The sequence below is a fragment of the Netta rufina genome (assembly GCF_964035555.1).
Source record: "Netta rufina genome assembly, chromosome: 14".
Classification (NCBI taxonomy): domain Eukaryota; kingdom Metazoa; phylum Chordata; class Aves; order Anseriformes; family Anatidae; genus Netta; species Netta rufina.
The window spans coordinates 5,946,855-5,964,188 of NC_140137.1; the positions used below are offsets into that span (position 1 = coordinate 5,946,855).

Here is a 17,334-nt window from a genome sequence, read left to right on the forward strand (position 1 = left end):
AGGGAATCGCAGGGGACATACTGTGCAAAACAACCTGAAATAACAGCACAACAACACTCCATCCAGCTAATGGGGAAAAATGAGCAGGTGTATCAGAAGCCAACCTTGGCTTAACACATCTCACAACTGAGCTCCACTGTAAATGAGATGGTAGAGGACAGTCTTCATGGACACAGACTCTTAAGTCTTAGTGATGAAACACAAGTTTCAAGAAGGAGTGGAATAAACAGTAGTGGCAGAGGATTGAGTTCAGTCTCTCCTCAGAAATCCTGACCAGTGGGAACAGGTAGCTTCTATCTGGGTGTGCAGAGAGATCTGTCTCATGAAGTGCCACCTTGAAGTGCCATCTTTAATACAGGCAAATACTCGATTTGTCTTCAAAAAATGGAAAAAAAAAAAGAACAGTATGGTGAAGTACAGGATGGTCAGCATCAGCCTCTCTTTGGTCCCTGAAAAAATCATAGAGCAAATACTACTGAAAGCAATTTCTGGGCACAGAGAAGGTGACTGAAAATAGCCAACAGATTTACCAAGGTTAAATCAGATTTGAACAACCTAACTGCCTTCTATGCTGAAGCAACTTCTATGGACTGAGGGGAAACAGTGGATATTGCCTGTCCTAAGTGCATCTGGAATACTGTGTCCATTTTGGAACTCCTCAGTCCAAGAAAGATGCTAATAAACTTCACCAAGCCCAACAGAAGACCACTGAAATGATCAAGACTTGACTACGCACGATGAGTCTAAGGAAGCTTGATTTGTTTATCTTGAAGAAGGGCAGGCATTGGGGTGACTGAATACCAGTCTTCCAATAACTAAGGAGAGGTTTCTCAGAAGATGGAGCAAGGGTCTTTATGAAGGTACAGGATGAGGAAGACACAATGACTGTAAACTGGAACAAGGAAAATTCCACCTGTTTATATAAAAAATAAACAAAAATCTGTTACTATAAGGACAGCTAAGCTGGAGAATGAGTTGCACAAAGGCCCTGTGATATTCAAGACTCAGCTGGGCAAAGCCTTGAGAAGCCTAGTCTGAATTTCATGGAGACCTTGCTTCGAGTGGAGGCTGGACTAAGAGATCTCCTGAAGTGCCTTCAAACCCTAATGATTCTATGAGTCTATCTTTTCCACACAGAAGGGATTAAAACACTGGTTTGTTGATTTACCATTGGGGTGAGATGGGGTTTAGCAGAAAGCTTTAAAAGTAAAGCACAAAATAAAACATGGAAAATACTTCAAAACAGTTGGTACAGAAATGTTATTTAATATGCAGAAAACAGGATGTTTACACGTTATAAAGAGCAAGTACTGTGTCATTTTAGTTCAAGTATTATTTTCATTCACCAAAAGTAAAAAAATACCACACAATTAAGGTTAACAGTCACAGACACAAAAACATTTTTTCATGTTATTTCTTTTCAGTTCTTGAATTCGTATAACTAACCATTCCTACTTAACTACTGTAACTGTCTTATCTTTCATAACCAAAACATACCAGCTGGTTGGATATGAAAGGCTGTTACATCAGTCCTTTGCTATTGCAAAGACTAAACAGTTACACAGGTAGAAGCCAGAGAATGTCAAACTTCGCCCATTTGATAGTTAAATAAAAGCATGGCCCAAATGGTCTTTTCAGAACATAAATAAGTGCCTGCACTTCAATCTTCATCCCATTTGGCATCAAAATCTTCACTACAACTTATGGCTAACTTGAATATTTCTCCAATTTTTTTTTTTTTAAGAATTTCTCCAGTTGTTTAATGCTACTTTAATGTTAATTGGGGACTTAAAAAATGGTAGACAAAGCAAGAAACCAGGATTGACAAAGGTTACTATTCTTCACAAGATTGTTCTTCTCCCTGACTTCTTGGCCTTTTCATTCATTTTATATTCTGAAATCTATATACTGTCAAGTATTGCATGCTCATTTGGGGAAAAAACAACAACAACAACAAAAAAAAACCTGCATGTAAATTTCAGGAAAACTCACATTAATTTATTTCAGAGGCAATATCTCTTGTTTATATACAAGTATGTATTTCATTTAACTACATTGTATATTACTGAATATAATTCGGTAAACAATCTGATCATCTGTTTAGTTGCTCTTCACCAATACAATTAGATGTTTAGGACTTCAGATATTTCACACCTGCATCTATTATGATGGCTACTGTAACATTTGATGGCCTGAGAAAAGTGTTCTACCAACAAACATCAATGATCTTAGTGAAGTCTGAAAAGAAAACAGAACTGACTTCAACTCCTTGTTCACTTTCAGATATGCACAGATCAGAAACTCTTCTTAGGAGATCTTTTCATGGAAATGTAAAAGAGGTTGGATTTTTTTTCCTTTACTTTTAAATTCAGAAACATCCTGTTTCACCAACTCTATCCCTTCTAAGAAGTACCATGCCGAATATACACATCTCCTGTAGCCATTAAGGAGAAGATTAAGCCAAGGAGTGGCAGTAAAAGATGTAGAACAGTTTTAGTAAATAAAATGCAATTTTGAAGGATGTTTTGCTTGACAAAGTTAGCATTCAGATGTTACAACCACAAACAATTTTCTTCATTTTCAAGTATATTCCCCCTTTCCCTATCCCCCATCCTCATCCAACTATATTTTCTAGAGTGAAATTAAATAGATTCTACCGTGTTTGCTAAATGGACACAAAATTCATTTGTTTCTGAAAAAGACCAAGCACATGTATTTGACATTTTGACTTGCTGAAACTACTCATGATTATGAAAACCATTTTGCACTAAGACTCTTACATACTTAAGAACAATGAAAGAATAACCTTGGAAAACAATTGTTTTGTAAAATGAAGTTAACTTCAACTGGGAATAATTCATTTCCAACTTCTAACAATCTTCATGAGCAATTAAACTAGAGAACTTCCCAGGAAAAATACACACACACGATTGCTCCTCATCTTTTGCTGCGTTTTCATATGTTAGCTATTAAAAATCACTACTCCAAAGGATTGCAGGCCTGTTTCTTATACTTTCACATTCTTATCTGAGAAACTTATATCCAGATGTGTTTCTCAGCCTCAAGAACCAGCCTCTGCCTTATGGCTTTGCTTCACAATATCCACTGCCATTTCTGGAAAACAAACTTTCTTTGCTCAAGAGCTTGACTTCTGGGCTTTGTGTCACCACTGTATTCTTGTCTCCAGTTTACCACCCTACTGCAGTTAGGCATTTCAGAAATGCACCATTACTTCCCTGTACTATTTCCTTCTAATGAATTCTCTTTTCCTCCCCAGCTATATTATTAAAAGACCATCTCTAACCAGCTCTACAACTTCAAGAGGAGACTGCTAGCCTCTTCTCGTCACTCTACAGCTATTTCAGTGAAGCCTGTAACCCAGTTCTCACTTCACTAAGTGATGTTGTAACCACTACCACCATCACCAAGCCAACATGTTTCATCCAGCATTTTCTGAAATCAGCATTTCAAAACACGTTTAATATAATGCCTGTTCCAATCAAAACAATACCACTATACAGACAAAATAAATTTCAGGGGAAAAATCCCTAAATCCCTAAAACTCTATTCAAGTCCAACACAAAGCATGTCTCATGACTAACAGGAAGATACAATACATTTGAACTGCTTTCAGGGTGCACCTTTTCCTTGCTAAAAAGTGATCTAAGTGATCCTTGAACAACACAACTGTATTACACTTCAGTGTCTCCATATCTGTGGATGACCAACGCAAAAGCAGTGGTAATTTTAATGGGCTTGATGTGACTACATCTGCTACATGAGATTTCTTTTGCAGATTATACTCTAAAGCAAACAGATTGGGCAATGAAATCTTTGGCAGAAAAGTATCCTGTGTTCTTTACTATTCCCTTACTGTAAGAGAAAAAATACTAATATAAAGTGAAACTATGTTCTTACAGACACCTCTGTGTAACAGTTGGAGGTTTTTGGTCATCCATCCTTAAAAGAACTGCATGTTCCAAGGAACTCAACTACTAAATTCCAGGGTAATTTCTTCCACTTTCAAATAACCTTTTTGGAATCTCTGAAGAAAAACTGAAAGTAGGAATTAGAATCTATTCTACTTTGGGGAAAGTTGTTTGTGGAAAAGACCTTTCCAAGTTTTTTGCATTAGGCTGATATTACATACTATGCAAAACTAGCTACTCTATCACTGCTAATAGCCATTTTGCCAAACAAAACTTTTTACTTCCCCAAGTTTAAAAGCTGTTAAAATACCGAAAGTGCTCATCATTCACCAGTGCATACCAAAAGAAAGATTTCAGTGAAAACATTAATAGAGTAGGTTCAACTACCTTAAAGCATTTATTTTTATTACAACCTGCAAAAGTCAGTAAAGGCTCACAAGATCACCATTTGTATCTTTTGTAACTATTAAGGTTATTTATAGTGTCCCTATAGAAACATATGGCAGTAATACCTTGCAATCTAGTAATCAGTTTATTTTATACAGGTTAACTAACACATTCCTTACCAGCCACAGGAACAAAGGAAAAGACCAACCGAAAGAACAGGGATTGAGAAATATTTCCTTAACTATTAGTATGCACAAGAATGCACCTATGCCTCTGCTTTCTGCATATTATTTCCATAGTAGTGAAGTGCCTATCTTTTGAAACATTTCATGAGAATGTTCATTCACAGGACAGCATACTTTCCCCTTTCCTCCCTGCAAATCAAGCAGCCACCAGCCTTGACAGAATGCAGCTCTTGGAAAAGCAGTTTGGAGCCAGCTATTAAACCCTGCATTTTACAGACTGTGATTTTGGATATGGGAACCTTAAATTCAGTAGTATGAAATTTATTACTGTTGCCATTTTCATCATGCCTAGAAGGACCCTTATGACCATTCAAGATTTCTTCACATCAAGCATTGTACAAACAAAGGTGGCCCCAAAGGCCTTTCAAAGACCAAAAAAAAAAAAAAAAAAAAAAAAAGTAAAGAGATGGAGACAAAGAAATTAAACAGTATTGATCAGTACAGATACTGACCTCAACTCTACAGTAGCCCAACTTGCATTAAAATTTTCCATTTGCCATCACGAAAAAGAGAAAAAATTGCAAAACTACCTTTTAATTCTTCTTTTTTTTTTTTTTTTTCTTTTTAAAGGGGGCAGTTCCTCTAATGGAAGAACATGAAAATGGAAAACCAAATAAAGAAATACATCTAGAAAGAGTTTGTCACCAGCCAACAACACCCACCACCTTCTTCAACCACATCCACAGACTATTAAAATAAGTTACTGATTTTCAAAGTGTTAACCTCCAGAGAAGTTTCTCCCTCCCTCTCACATGGAGCCTTGATTAAGATAGAAGAGCTGATCTGTCTGCACAGACAGGTACGATTGTGACACTACAGAGAAAACATTCTGAAAAAATTACAGGCAGCTGATTTGTCTTGTTCTTTTGGGTGATTGCCTACATATACAGTCACACCGTAAGGTGACTAGAGTACCCCCACACAGCAGAAGAGGCTTGAAGCATATCTGTTAAACTCCTAAAGATAGCATCACTGCTAACAGCCTCGTACCTCAAATGCAAGTGAGCAGAGGTACATGTAGCAGCCAGTAAGGTATTGGCCTAATGAGAATGCTATCTGCCAAAATTGTCTGAATTACTCAGGCTTTAAATACATATATTAGGTGTTTGAGGAACTTCATTAGTAACCTGATACTACTTCCACAAGGCTGATCATTCACCATACAGTTCAATAGTCAGGTAATCTTACTGACCTCTCTCTGCAGGAGGCACTGAGGATTCTCCAAAAAAAGTCCTACTGACATAAATTAAGAATTGCTTCTGCAACAGTATCACAAATTTTCAGGAAAACACAGGGAAATGTGCGTTTGCAAGCAAGACAAATTCTGAAATCAATTTAGAAGTTCAACATAGTTTTTGCAGATTTATCTTAATAAAAATGTGATGGAAAAATCAAGTCAAAACCAGTTTTAAAACAGCAAGGTATTTTCTTCATTTTAATATAACTGTTTTTTATTGAAAATGCTCTCTACATCAGTGACAGGGAAGGAAAGAACGTAAACATCAGTTCAAATGATTTCCCCCTGTGAGGGACAAAATTAGATTAAGGTCTCAGAAAAAGAAGCAACTCCAAGATAGAAAGGTAAAAATCTAATTAAAAGCTCCAGAAATCTATCAATCACAGGATTAAAAACACATATTGCAGCCACCAAACAGATGGTGTAAAACTGAAACACAGGACAAATTTATTCTGACAGAGACAACTGATTCAGTTGGGGTAAAAAAAAAAAAAAAAAAAAAAAAAAAAGCTGATATGGATCAGCTTTTTACAGATATGGATCTCAGAACTCATCCAAAACTTACTCTGCTAGTACAAGACAACAGACCTATCCCCCTTATAATAGGGGGAGAGTAGATCTATTATGTATTTAGTGCCATTACAAAAAATGCCAGTTGCTTACAAGGCCATTTCCCAGTGGAAAAGAACAAGTTCTTTCCATTCCTGAAAGCCATTCAACATATTAAACGATACATCTGACTGGACAACACCAAAAGAAGATCTGAAAATAAAACATTATGGGTCTCTTGAGTAAAGAATTGAAAAATATTGAAAACAAAACTTCTTGGTCCATGTCACAAATAGAAAATTACTAGAGCCCAGCCCTTCCTTATCCTGAGAATTACTTAAAAAAATAAACCAATACAGTCAAATTGATACAGCCATACACTGTCAAAAAAAAACAAAAAAAAAAAAACACTGTTACTGAACTTAAAAGGGAGAGGAATGATAACAGCAGACCCTAAACTTAAATCCATACTAAACTCCAATAATATAGCTGAATCAACAAGAATGAGAAGGAACTTCCTGTTATCCAAGGAGCAGAAAGGAGACAAGGCATGTTCTACAGACTTATCAAAGACTTCACAAGACCATGGGGCACAATATTTACCTTTATACAATGTTTTCTGAACAAGACTGCTTGCTCATCTACACCTCCTTGGAACATGAACAAACAGATAGACAATCACCTAAATGAATGTCACATTCATTCTAGTGCCATTGCCAATATAATTTTTCTTCAGGTAGCTTTGTCATTTGATGTTTACATGAGTTTTTCCCCCAGTTATCTTGACACCTTCCTTCCTCACTTGAAGCTAGAAGCTTGCTTTTTCTCTACTCGATGAGTATAAAACATTGTTTTGTCTTTGCAGGGGTGGAAAAACAACCTAAAGAGGAAAAGAGAGCTCCCCTTCAGGGAGCTGTTGAACAGCAAGACGGAGGATTCACGTTTGTTCCTACAGCTTCAAGACAAAAGTTGCCTCTACTTAAATTTAATACAAACTCTGCTAGCATTGGAGAAGCATACTGGCACACGGGCTCAGTTTGTCCCCAGCTGCTGAAAGGTGTTTCAACTTTGTGCCACAGAAATTCTTGACCTGATCCAGTATCTGTACTTGCAGAGAGCAAACAGGTAAAAGAACTAAGAGGCACTAGGTTACTTATGAAGAACATTCCACAACCTCTTCCAAAGGTTAACACAACATCTGAGATAATTCAGTAGTTGCAGTATTACAAGACACTGTGAAGCTTATGTCAGAATTGAAGTCCCGTATCAGACGTGCTGTTCCTAACTCGTTTGAGTGTTTCAGGGTTACTTAGGAAAGAGGGATCATCTCTTTAATCACAGAGTTTCTTAAAACTTATTTTCTCATGAGGCTGCAGGCACTTTTGAAGGTAAGTGGCTGCACAACTTGCAGTTCACATTCATTCAGAATTGCATTTAGTTATGTTACTTCAGTAGAAAGATTTAGATTTCGTAGGTTCAAATTTAGAGAAAGAGGTAAATAAGAAAACAAAAAAAAAAAAGATTCAAATTTACTGAGGGGGAAGAGTGATTTACTTTTTAATTACATTAAACACAAATGAAATTACTTTCTTTGCTTGAAACATTACTTGAATGGTCTCTGCAGCACTCAGCCATGGTGAAAGAAAACTCACTTCAAGCTCAGTCTTCAGAAAACTTACTAGAAATTTACACTGACTTTAGCAGACGATACATGAGAAAAACAAACAGATGTACAGTTGTGAATAGGAAAGAATCCTGACAGTTTTTAACTTTGAACCCAGAGCAGAACTGTTTTCCATTCATTCCTGGTGGATCAAGTGTAAGCCAACATAACTGCAATATTTAAGGAATGGCTTCCATTCTCCATAGTTCTTCAGGGATGATTCAATCTTCTAATCAAGGACAAATGGATCCTACTAGACCACCACCAGGCAAAAAGCTATTCATTTTTAAAGATTAGCTGCAGCAACAGGCAGACAAAGGAAAAAAAGCAAGCACTGTGGACACCACAGGAACAATATCAAAAAGTGTTATAACAATGAAGTTTTGAGTCATTTGAGCTATTAGCTTGTGGTATAGAGCGTATCCTGATTTAAGTCTCCTGAACTGTCTTCCCAGTAAACAAGCCCAATTCTTACTGTAAAATTGCCTAAACTCATTCACTGCATATCCTTATTAGAATCTTGTGCCAGGATGTTGTGCTAAATCCACATGGCTACCCCAATCATCTTGTGAGATTATGTGGGAAAACTATCTTCTTTCTGATCTATGGAAGCTAAAGAGTAGCATAGATATTACTAAAACACAGACAGCAAGTCATATCACATGTTAATGTCCATGAAGAACAGGTTATCTTTGTTTTAAACCTAAATGGCAATGCTTGAGCTATAAAGAAACATACATAAAACAGGCATGGCAGTTATGTTCCAAAAGACTACTGACAGTACTCCCTATGAAGTTTAAATGACTTCATAACAATCAACTAAAATCAAGGATTTTTTTATACAGATATCTGTAAGAACACAAGAGTAGGATTTATTTATTTTCTGTATCATTATCCATTTATACAGGTGAGTTACACTGACTTTGGTACACACTCCCCTGCCAAGAACACACACAAATTCCAGAAAGAAAAAATTACATCTTGTCTGTACTTTAGGACTACATAAAACAAGATAGATGTTCTTTAGAGGGGTTATTTGCCATTCCTCTAATTCTTTTGCATGAATCAATAACTCAGCCACAAAGGTAAGATCATAAAAAAAGTGAGTAGCCTCATTCATTAAGAAATGTGCACTAAATCTGATTCCTTGGATTTCAGAATCCTAGCCAAATCTGTGGGGACTACAGACAGCATGACAATGGCCATTATTTCCTTATGTAGCTACCAGAATTATAATAGCTAATTTCATCATTCTTCCTGTTTCGATCACTTCAAAACAAGGTAACAAATTTAATAGCACAAGACTCTGATCCCCTGTAAATTCATTTCCACATTCAGTGAAGCACAAGCAGTCAGCATTAAGTTAGTAAAGGGAAATTAGCCAAATTAAATTAAGCAACTCAGTCAAGTTTTCCCAAGATCATTACCTTTGACAGCAAGCTCTTCGAAGCCAAAGCCATGCATGTCTACTCATTGACACATTCCCTAGAGGGAGGAAAAAAAGGCCCCATGCAGGATTTTGGAGATTATTACTACACAAACAAGTGCTACTCCCTAGTGGGAAGAATCCTAGAAAAACAGAAAGTCAATGTACAAGTCAATATAATATTTGCATGTGTTTAACACTGTATTCCACTATAATATGGAAACATCCAAGACAGGAGTTTAGATTTAATTCAAAGAAAAAATGAGGAAGTTGAAGACATAAGACAGTGCAATTTTAGCAGCTACATGCACCTAGGCCAAAACCACCATAATAATATATTTGTATAACAAACCCCAGACCACATGAAAACTCCAGAGTAAGCAGATGACTAAGCTTCTAAATTGCACCTAAATGTGGACATACTCAATTTAGCTACTCAGGCAAAGCACAGAACAGATTAGTCCTGCAAACTTTATCAATTTAGAAAGGTAAAGAATCCTCCAAAGTAAAAGACAAAACAAAGACCAAAATTAATACAAGAGCTATCAATTAAAACAGATTCCAAGCCAGAAGTATAAATTGAAGAACTCAACATGGCTAAATTCTTCAAAGAAATGTATGTATATATGTATACTCTTACATACATACACACACACACAATGTGCTTATAATAGAGAGAGAACTAGACATGAGTGGGAGGAAAAATGCAGAGACTCATCCTTCATATTCAACCAGAAAACACACACTGACCCAACACCCCTAAGCAGTTTGTCCATTTCACTTGTTCCTTTCAGAGCTGTTGAACACAGCAACCATTAATCAAGTGGCTTTGATCTGCTCATTACATTTACACCATTTCAAACTAAACTTGACTATCAGCACTAAGTGTTATAAAAACACACATGTATAATACTTCACATCTATAGAAAACATCTACAGAAGAAAATTATACAAATACAGAGCACATATAAGAACTGAAGCACTGTGAAACAAACTCTGATGACAGAAGTCTGAGGAAGCAGTCCTAAGGAACGTTTTAGAAAGGTAAAACATTCAAGATGTTTATGGATGCATTTACATAATCTTAATTTCAAAACTGTGATTTCTGCCTCCATTATTTGTGCAGAACATTTTCTCGGTTGCAGAACTTGGATGTAACAATCATTGCATGCACCCCTAACAGTTAACTCTAACCCTGTTGGTAGGATTTTAAGTTACTCAGCAAATGTGGAATGGATCAGTAACTACTAACAAACTGGAAGGTCAGCTATATTACTCTTGCACTTACACAGGAAGAGATAGACATGAAAGCAGGTCCAAGATGCATATGTGTGAGACATAGGTTATTCCAGGGATTCCTGGAACTTACTCACATTTGTTTCCCCACTCATTTATTTTCTCCAGACTGAATCATCTCTGAACCAGTAGCATACAACATTCATTGCGCTTTTTAGGTCTTCATGAGACTTAACTTCTTAAAAACTACAGTCTACACCAGACAAATAGGATACTGCCACAGAACGTAATAACAAGGTAAACTGCAGCACAAACCTAATACTACTTGCTATATTTGTAAAGCTACTATTAAAGATGAAACTGTATAAAGAAAATTTTAGGCTAGTTGTATGATCTGTGATCACTGGTTAATCTGTGAATTCCCTTCAAGATATAAATCACAGGCACAACTATTTATAAAAACTGCATCTTCAAAGCACTGAAAAAAAAAAAAAAAAAGAAAAACACACATCACATTTATTATGAAGAAGGAGTAATCAAAGCTCTGGTGATGTTCATTTCTTGCAATATCAGATGTTCACTAATTTATTTAATAGAACTTCTCAAGAAGACATGTTTCCCCCCTTAAGACTTTTTATCATTTTTTCTTCATGTTATACTTTTAGCTTTCTTGGGTTTCATATTAATGCAAATTTAAATAATATTTAACTTGGCTCCTGTATCCAAAACATTCTGTAACATTTGTACAAACATAACTCTAAAAGTTTGGTGGCAAAATATTTTAAGTGGTGCTGTTAGATCTCTTATTAATTAAAGCCAAAAGTTTCCAACTTGAACTGGTAGGTGGATTTTTTACCTCAAAAGAGTGCAGACAGAAGACAACATGAGTCTAAAAAGTCACTTGCTGTGTGGCCCTCAAGAAACTTGTCTGAATTATTTTCCCAGCATTCAAACACTTTTTCTGAGATCAAAAGTATCTTTGCCATTTCAGATGCAATCAATTTGTTTTCATTTGAGTTAAACTAGCTAAGACTGCATACCAACCCACTGTCATGTCACAGATAGAGGAGTCCATGGACCACAGAGAAAATGAGATACCTGGATATATCCAGTGGCTGACTGATGTTTTACCTAAGAGCAGAACTTAGACTCAAGAGAATAAGGTCTTTCCCTCTAAAGATCACAGTAGAAAATTCAAGTTAGTGCAATTAGCAGCAATCTATATTTAAAAGAATTTATACAAGCTTTAAACCACTGCTGTATTGAAGACGACAGTGAACTTTACAAAAACAGTGCAATGCTCATGGCAGGCTAAGAGAATAAAAAGTGAAGTTAGTAACATGTTCTGTATTTTTAAATACTGCATGATCCTCTGTATGTTATTTTCACAAGGTTTCAGCCACTGAATGCTCCAATAATACACTATTTCCTAAAAAAAGGGAAAAAAACAACCAACCAACCAAAAAAAAACAAAAAAACGGAGCATAGATATATATATATCGCTCATCAGTAGATTATCTCTGAGGTTAAAGATTTAAACTGAATATTGTGAAATAGAATTGTTCATCATGCAGACATTAATCTAAAACTTAAATCTGTAAACTATACCAAAAATTATCAGGACCAAGAGCACAGTAATTACACGTTCTTTCATTCTTTTTAACACTTAACATGCCAAGGCCAAAAAACTTCCTCTTTCAGCTTGGCTTCTCACAAAAGGCAAGGAAAGTTAACATCTCTATTAAGTACGTTCTCACAAAGGAAACCTAGTTACACAGTGAATTCAGCCTTGGTAAAACACAGACAATTACAAATTACTGTATTGCTCTTTAAATAGTTCTCAGGTGGCCAACTAACCTTGTATTGTGGATTATTCTAACCTGAAATCTAAATGTTTTATCCCAGCCCTTGAGTCTTAAGCCAAACAAACACACCCCACCAATGAAGCATACAAAATGTTTGTGTTATCACACAGCTACACTTACTCTCACTGGCTTGGTATACTACCAGCCTGGGAGGGGCGGTGTTTGTTTGGCTTTGGGGTTTTGTTGGTCTCCAAACTGCCAAGTTGCTACCCATCAGTTTTAGAAAGTACAGAGTTTTGTGCATAGAAGTTAAGCTTTCTGTAACAGTTTTCTGAAAGCTGTTGTTCACATGGCTGGGGTGGAAAAGAAGGCTGATATGGCCACAAAACATTAAATATGGTAGAACAACCTAGGAAGAAATCTGCACATTGCTATCGTTTAAGATCTCTCAGCACTATAAAAGTAATTTAGAAACCTTCAAGGATGCTATAAAATTTCCCTCTGGAACAGAACTTAGCCTTTGAAAGGCATCTATATATGAAAGCTTTGTAACCTAGTTTAGCTTTCTTACTTCAGGAAAATACGCTTGAAGTTCCCCCATGTCTATGGCCCAGAAGGAAATAAAACAGGAAATCAGGCCATAGAATAAGCAGTTGTTGCCAGCAAGTTTTAAAACATTTTAAGTTATCCATTAATCTACATAAGGCACGATTAACTGCACTTCTCTTAGACCATCAGTGGAGCCCAGCGCAGAGCCACGCTGAAGCTCTGTTTAAGATTCCACTTTGGACATCTTCATATCTAGCACTGGGCATTCTCTGAAGTATGCCATATGCTGTGCATTAAGCAAAGCCAGAGATGCTGTCCTCTGTGCCAAATGAGTGCCAGAACTGTATCATGGATCTCAAAAGTTTGCTTTCAGTCCACTAAAAAACAAAATAAAATAATAATACAAATTTTGTCTGCACACACTGATTACATTCTCCTGTGCTGAGGTCTGAAGCACCCCACAATATTACACTGCTAGCATAAACTCCAAAGTAGATTAAAAAGTAAATAACCAGCTTCCTCATAACAGTGACTTTGGCAGTTTAAGACAGAAACTAGAGACTGCTTTAATGTGACCTCTTATCCATTTGAATTAGTTTATAGCAGTAGTCGATTTTTCCATGGTGATGAAGTCACCATGCTGTGAAAGTATGCAAGGAGAAACTGCTACCAGCCACCAGGTGAAAACATCCAGGTTTCTAATTGCATATGAAATTGGTGTTTGCATTGACAATGATTATTGCTGGGAGCATTCCAGGTAGAGGTCTAAGCTCCATTACATGCAAGTCACTGCAAAACCCAATCAACAAGATCCCAATCAGCGGTTATTAAACTGAGGAGAAAAAATAAAAAAAAAAAAATAAAAAATACTATGAAGCTCCAAAAATGCTGGGTTTAGTGTTTGGTTTTGTTTTAAAGCAAGAGCAGCAGCAGGATACCTGTAACTTCTGAAAAGCTCCTCCCCTTCCCTCCTGAAAACATTAATCCGTGTTTCATTAGTTAAACTGCTGTAACTATGTACTCCGCGCTGATAGGCAGGTGTTGAGAAATTCATCCCAGGTGTTTGAACAAGTACTCGAGGAGCCCCTAACGTTTATTACTTACAGTCTCTCTGCATTCCTGGGAATATCCCTCGGTACAGTTTTGAGTCCTAGTCCGTGGCAATCCACGTTGGAAGCAATGCACGTACATTTATGTGGGCATCCTCCAACAGGCATCCAACTTGCGGAGCTCCAAAAGCTCAAGATCGTTCCAAGGCACAAAAACGCGCTTCTTCCACCAGCCAACATGGTTTCTTGAGCACTTCAGCGGGTACAAAAGTGTGCGCGAACAGCCGGCCCTTAAAGATGAAATGCCTCTCTGAAGGAAGGGAAAAGAAAACAAGAGGCTCTTAGTACAGCCCAAGGGAACCCACCACTGCCATCATCGCCGGAGCACCAGCAAACCTTCAAAGGCGGCTGCGAGGGTTACGTTAGGTGGAAGAAGGTGGGGAACCGCCTGTCGGGCTCAGGTTTCCTCCTGTTATTTACGAGCGGTACCAGAAGGCAGCGACTTCAACCCGGCTGGAGCCAGACGCGTCCTCGGATGAAGGGGAAGCGGCGGTGCCCACCCGCCGACCATCCCTCAGCGGCGGCGGCGTGCCGGGCAGCCTCCCCCGCTCCGCATCGCCGGGGGCAGCAGGTACGAGCCGGGCAGCAGGCAGGTGAGAGCCGGGCACAGCAGGTAAAAGCCCCCGGGGCGCTGCCTGCAGCGCTCGCTGCTGCCGCCGCCGCTCCCCCGCAGCCCCGCGCTGGCGGAGCCGGGACCGGGAGGCGGCGAGGGGCGGCCGGGGGGCGGAGGGGGCGGCGCTCGCTGCCTGCCTCCCGCCCGCCCGCTCCCCTGCACCGGGCACGGACGGCAGCCGGGCGAGCGCCCGCGGCGAGGGGGGGCCCCCTTGCACACACACACACACCCCCTCCCAAAATCGCACCCGCGGCGCCCATTGGCTGCGGGGACCTTGACGTCAGGCGGCGGCTGAAGTTTCGGAGAGGAGGGAGGGGGGAGTGCGGGGCTGCGCTGGAGCCGGGGGGTCCCACCGGTGTGTGGGTGACCCCCACGCCCCCGCCTCTTTTCCCCCCCTTCCAACAAGCTCCGTGTTTGGGGCCGGAGCCCGCGGCCCCGAGCCGGCCCTCGGCGCCCCCACGCCGCGGCCCCGAGTTGGGCTGCGGGGGGCTCGGGGCTTCCTCCGCCTTTTGTTCGCCCCGTCCGCACTCCCCGAGTTCCCTCTGGCGGCCGCGGGCGGACGCTCACCGCCCGGCCCCGCGCTGCCCCCGCGCAGGTGGCCCCCTTCACCTCTCCACACCTTCATCCCTTCATCAGAGGCCGAAGGCAAGCGAGGTTTGGGAAAGGAGGGCAGGCGGAACGCAGTCACCCCATAGGTCCGGCAGGGGGTTGACCGACGGCGCTGCTCATCACCTTGTAGCCAAAGTGTGCTAAAAAAACACGCAAAAACAGGGTGCCCTAAAAGTCCATAGACATTTAGAGATCGATTGGAAGAACTGGAGTCATGGGAGACACGCAAATCAGCATTTTCCCAAGCCAAGTCGTAAGACCATTAACAGGATGAAAAAAGTAAAGCTGCTGTATACAAGTCACAAAAACCCTCTCAAAATACTCAGTTCCTTACTTTGCACACCTAAAGACAGTTTCAAAGGCAAACTTATGCATAACACATTGCTAATAAAGATACTGCATAGACAACAGTTGTTCTGCCTCTACATCACCAAGGAGTGGCCCATGACAGTGGAAGCAAGGCTTTGCTCATGCAGATAGGGATAGCACACATTTCCCCGGTCCCACAAAGAACCAGACCAGCAGTCCCTTGAAGCTCCCACAGCCACCTCCAACAAAGATGTTACAGGGTTCAGTTACGTTTGGATTCAAGTTCTCAGGCTCTGCTCAAAATGTGTTTTTCTATGAACATAGAAGTTTAGTATTCTAGGTGAGGGCTTCTAGGAAAAAAAACGCAAAGATGTTCACTATAAGATATGGACGTGGCATTCCACTGTGCAGTAGCACACCTTAAATACCTGTTCATTTCTGGCTCCATTTACCTCACCTTGATGACTGACATTTGTAATCATCTAAGGCGTTCCTGCCTACCTTGAGAGTTGGCTTTGCCCCAAACCATGCTATGTCCACCAGTACAGCCATCTGTGCAGCCACTTGCTGCTGCCCTCTCCAGCAAGGAAAGATCTGACACTATGGAGCATTTCCCAGTGAAAAGGAATTGGCCAAACAGCGTATGTAAGACCGCTGATGAACCTTCACCTCTCCTGTTCTGGTCTTTGAAAAAAGCAGTTATAAAAAGTCATTAAGAGATTTTCTCATTTTATAGGGAATTATTTCCATGACAATTTTTCTTTTTTAAATAGAAGCCATTTGGATCAAGGCTTAAGATTGAACTGCTTACATGCCTAGACTCAAAGCTCATTTAAGTGGCCCTTAGACTGCATCCAATGCAAAAAGGCTCGGTGACAAGTCCCACAAGGTCTGAAAGTGCACAGAGAGACTCAACTGTCACCCCTTTAAGCAGTCACTTTAAGCTGCTTCAGAAAAGATTAAAAAATACTTTTCTTCCACCTCTCCCTAATCTTCAGGAGGCTGAGGTTGGAGAAGGTGGGCATAATTCTGTCTGGATCCCCAGATAAGCCTCTCCTTTTCTGGAGCAAAGGGCCGAGGAAGATCACTTCAAGCTCCCGCATTAACAAACTGAGGGGCAGAGCCAGCCGTAACAAACCGCACTCTGCTCTTACAGTACCCAAGGCAGCACTGCTAACTGCAGCAGCCTAATCCATATCCCACCCCTTTACCCTCTTGAGAGGGCAAAAGCACAGCCAGCCCCAAGCATGTCACTGACACTCATCACTATCTATTCTGAGGCAAGCGCCCTCAGTCAAGTGTTAGTCTACAAGAGATCAGCTCTTGAACAAGGAACAGCTGGTTCAGCCAGATGACAGAAATTACACTGCTTAGCAAGACAAAGTACTCTGAAAGCTCTGAAGTCTCCTCCACACACAAAGGATGTCTACAAAGGTAGACATCCTTAGCCCATTCAAGCAGTGAAAATACTTTTGTCAGAACTTAGCTTGCCTCAGCAGCCAGGCGACAACAGTCCAAAGAAAGATTTCTTCTGGTTCTGGTCTACTAGCAAGCCTCCTCCCACTTCAAAGATGGCCCTATGGAGAGACACATATTCCCCCCTCAGGACAGAGATACAGAAAGTGTTGAATACTAAGTAAATTAAACTATAGGTAATGCATATGTGAC

General features: G+C 39.7%; 1 protein-coding gene across 1 annotated transcript in view; it reads right to left on the bottom strand.

The window, feature by feature from the left end:
- The window catches only part of SLIT3 (slit guidance ligand 3), a gene marked incomplete at both ends in the record, with an annotated part of 518,009 nt that extends 503,694 nt beyond the window's left edge, over positions 1 to 14,315 (bottom strand). Inside the window, one exon of the mRNA XM_084295482.1 lies at positions 14,131 to 14,315. Coding sequence (XP_084151608.1) covers positions 14,131 to 14,315 — 185 coding nt within the window. The remainder of the gene's footprint in view (positions 1 to 14,130) is intronic.
- Between the last annotated feature and the right edge of the window lie 3,019 nt (positions 14,316 to 17,334).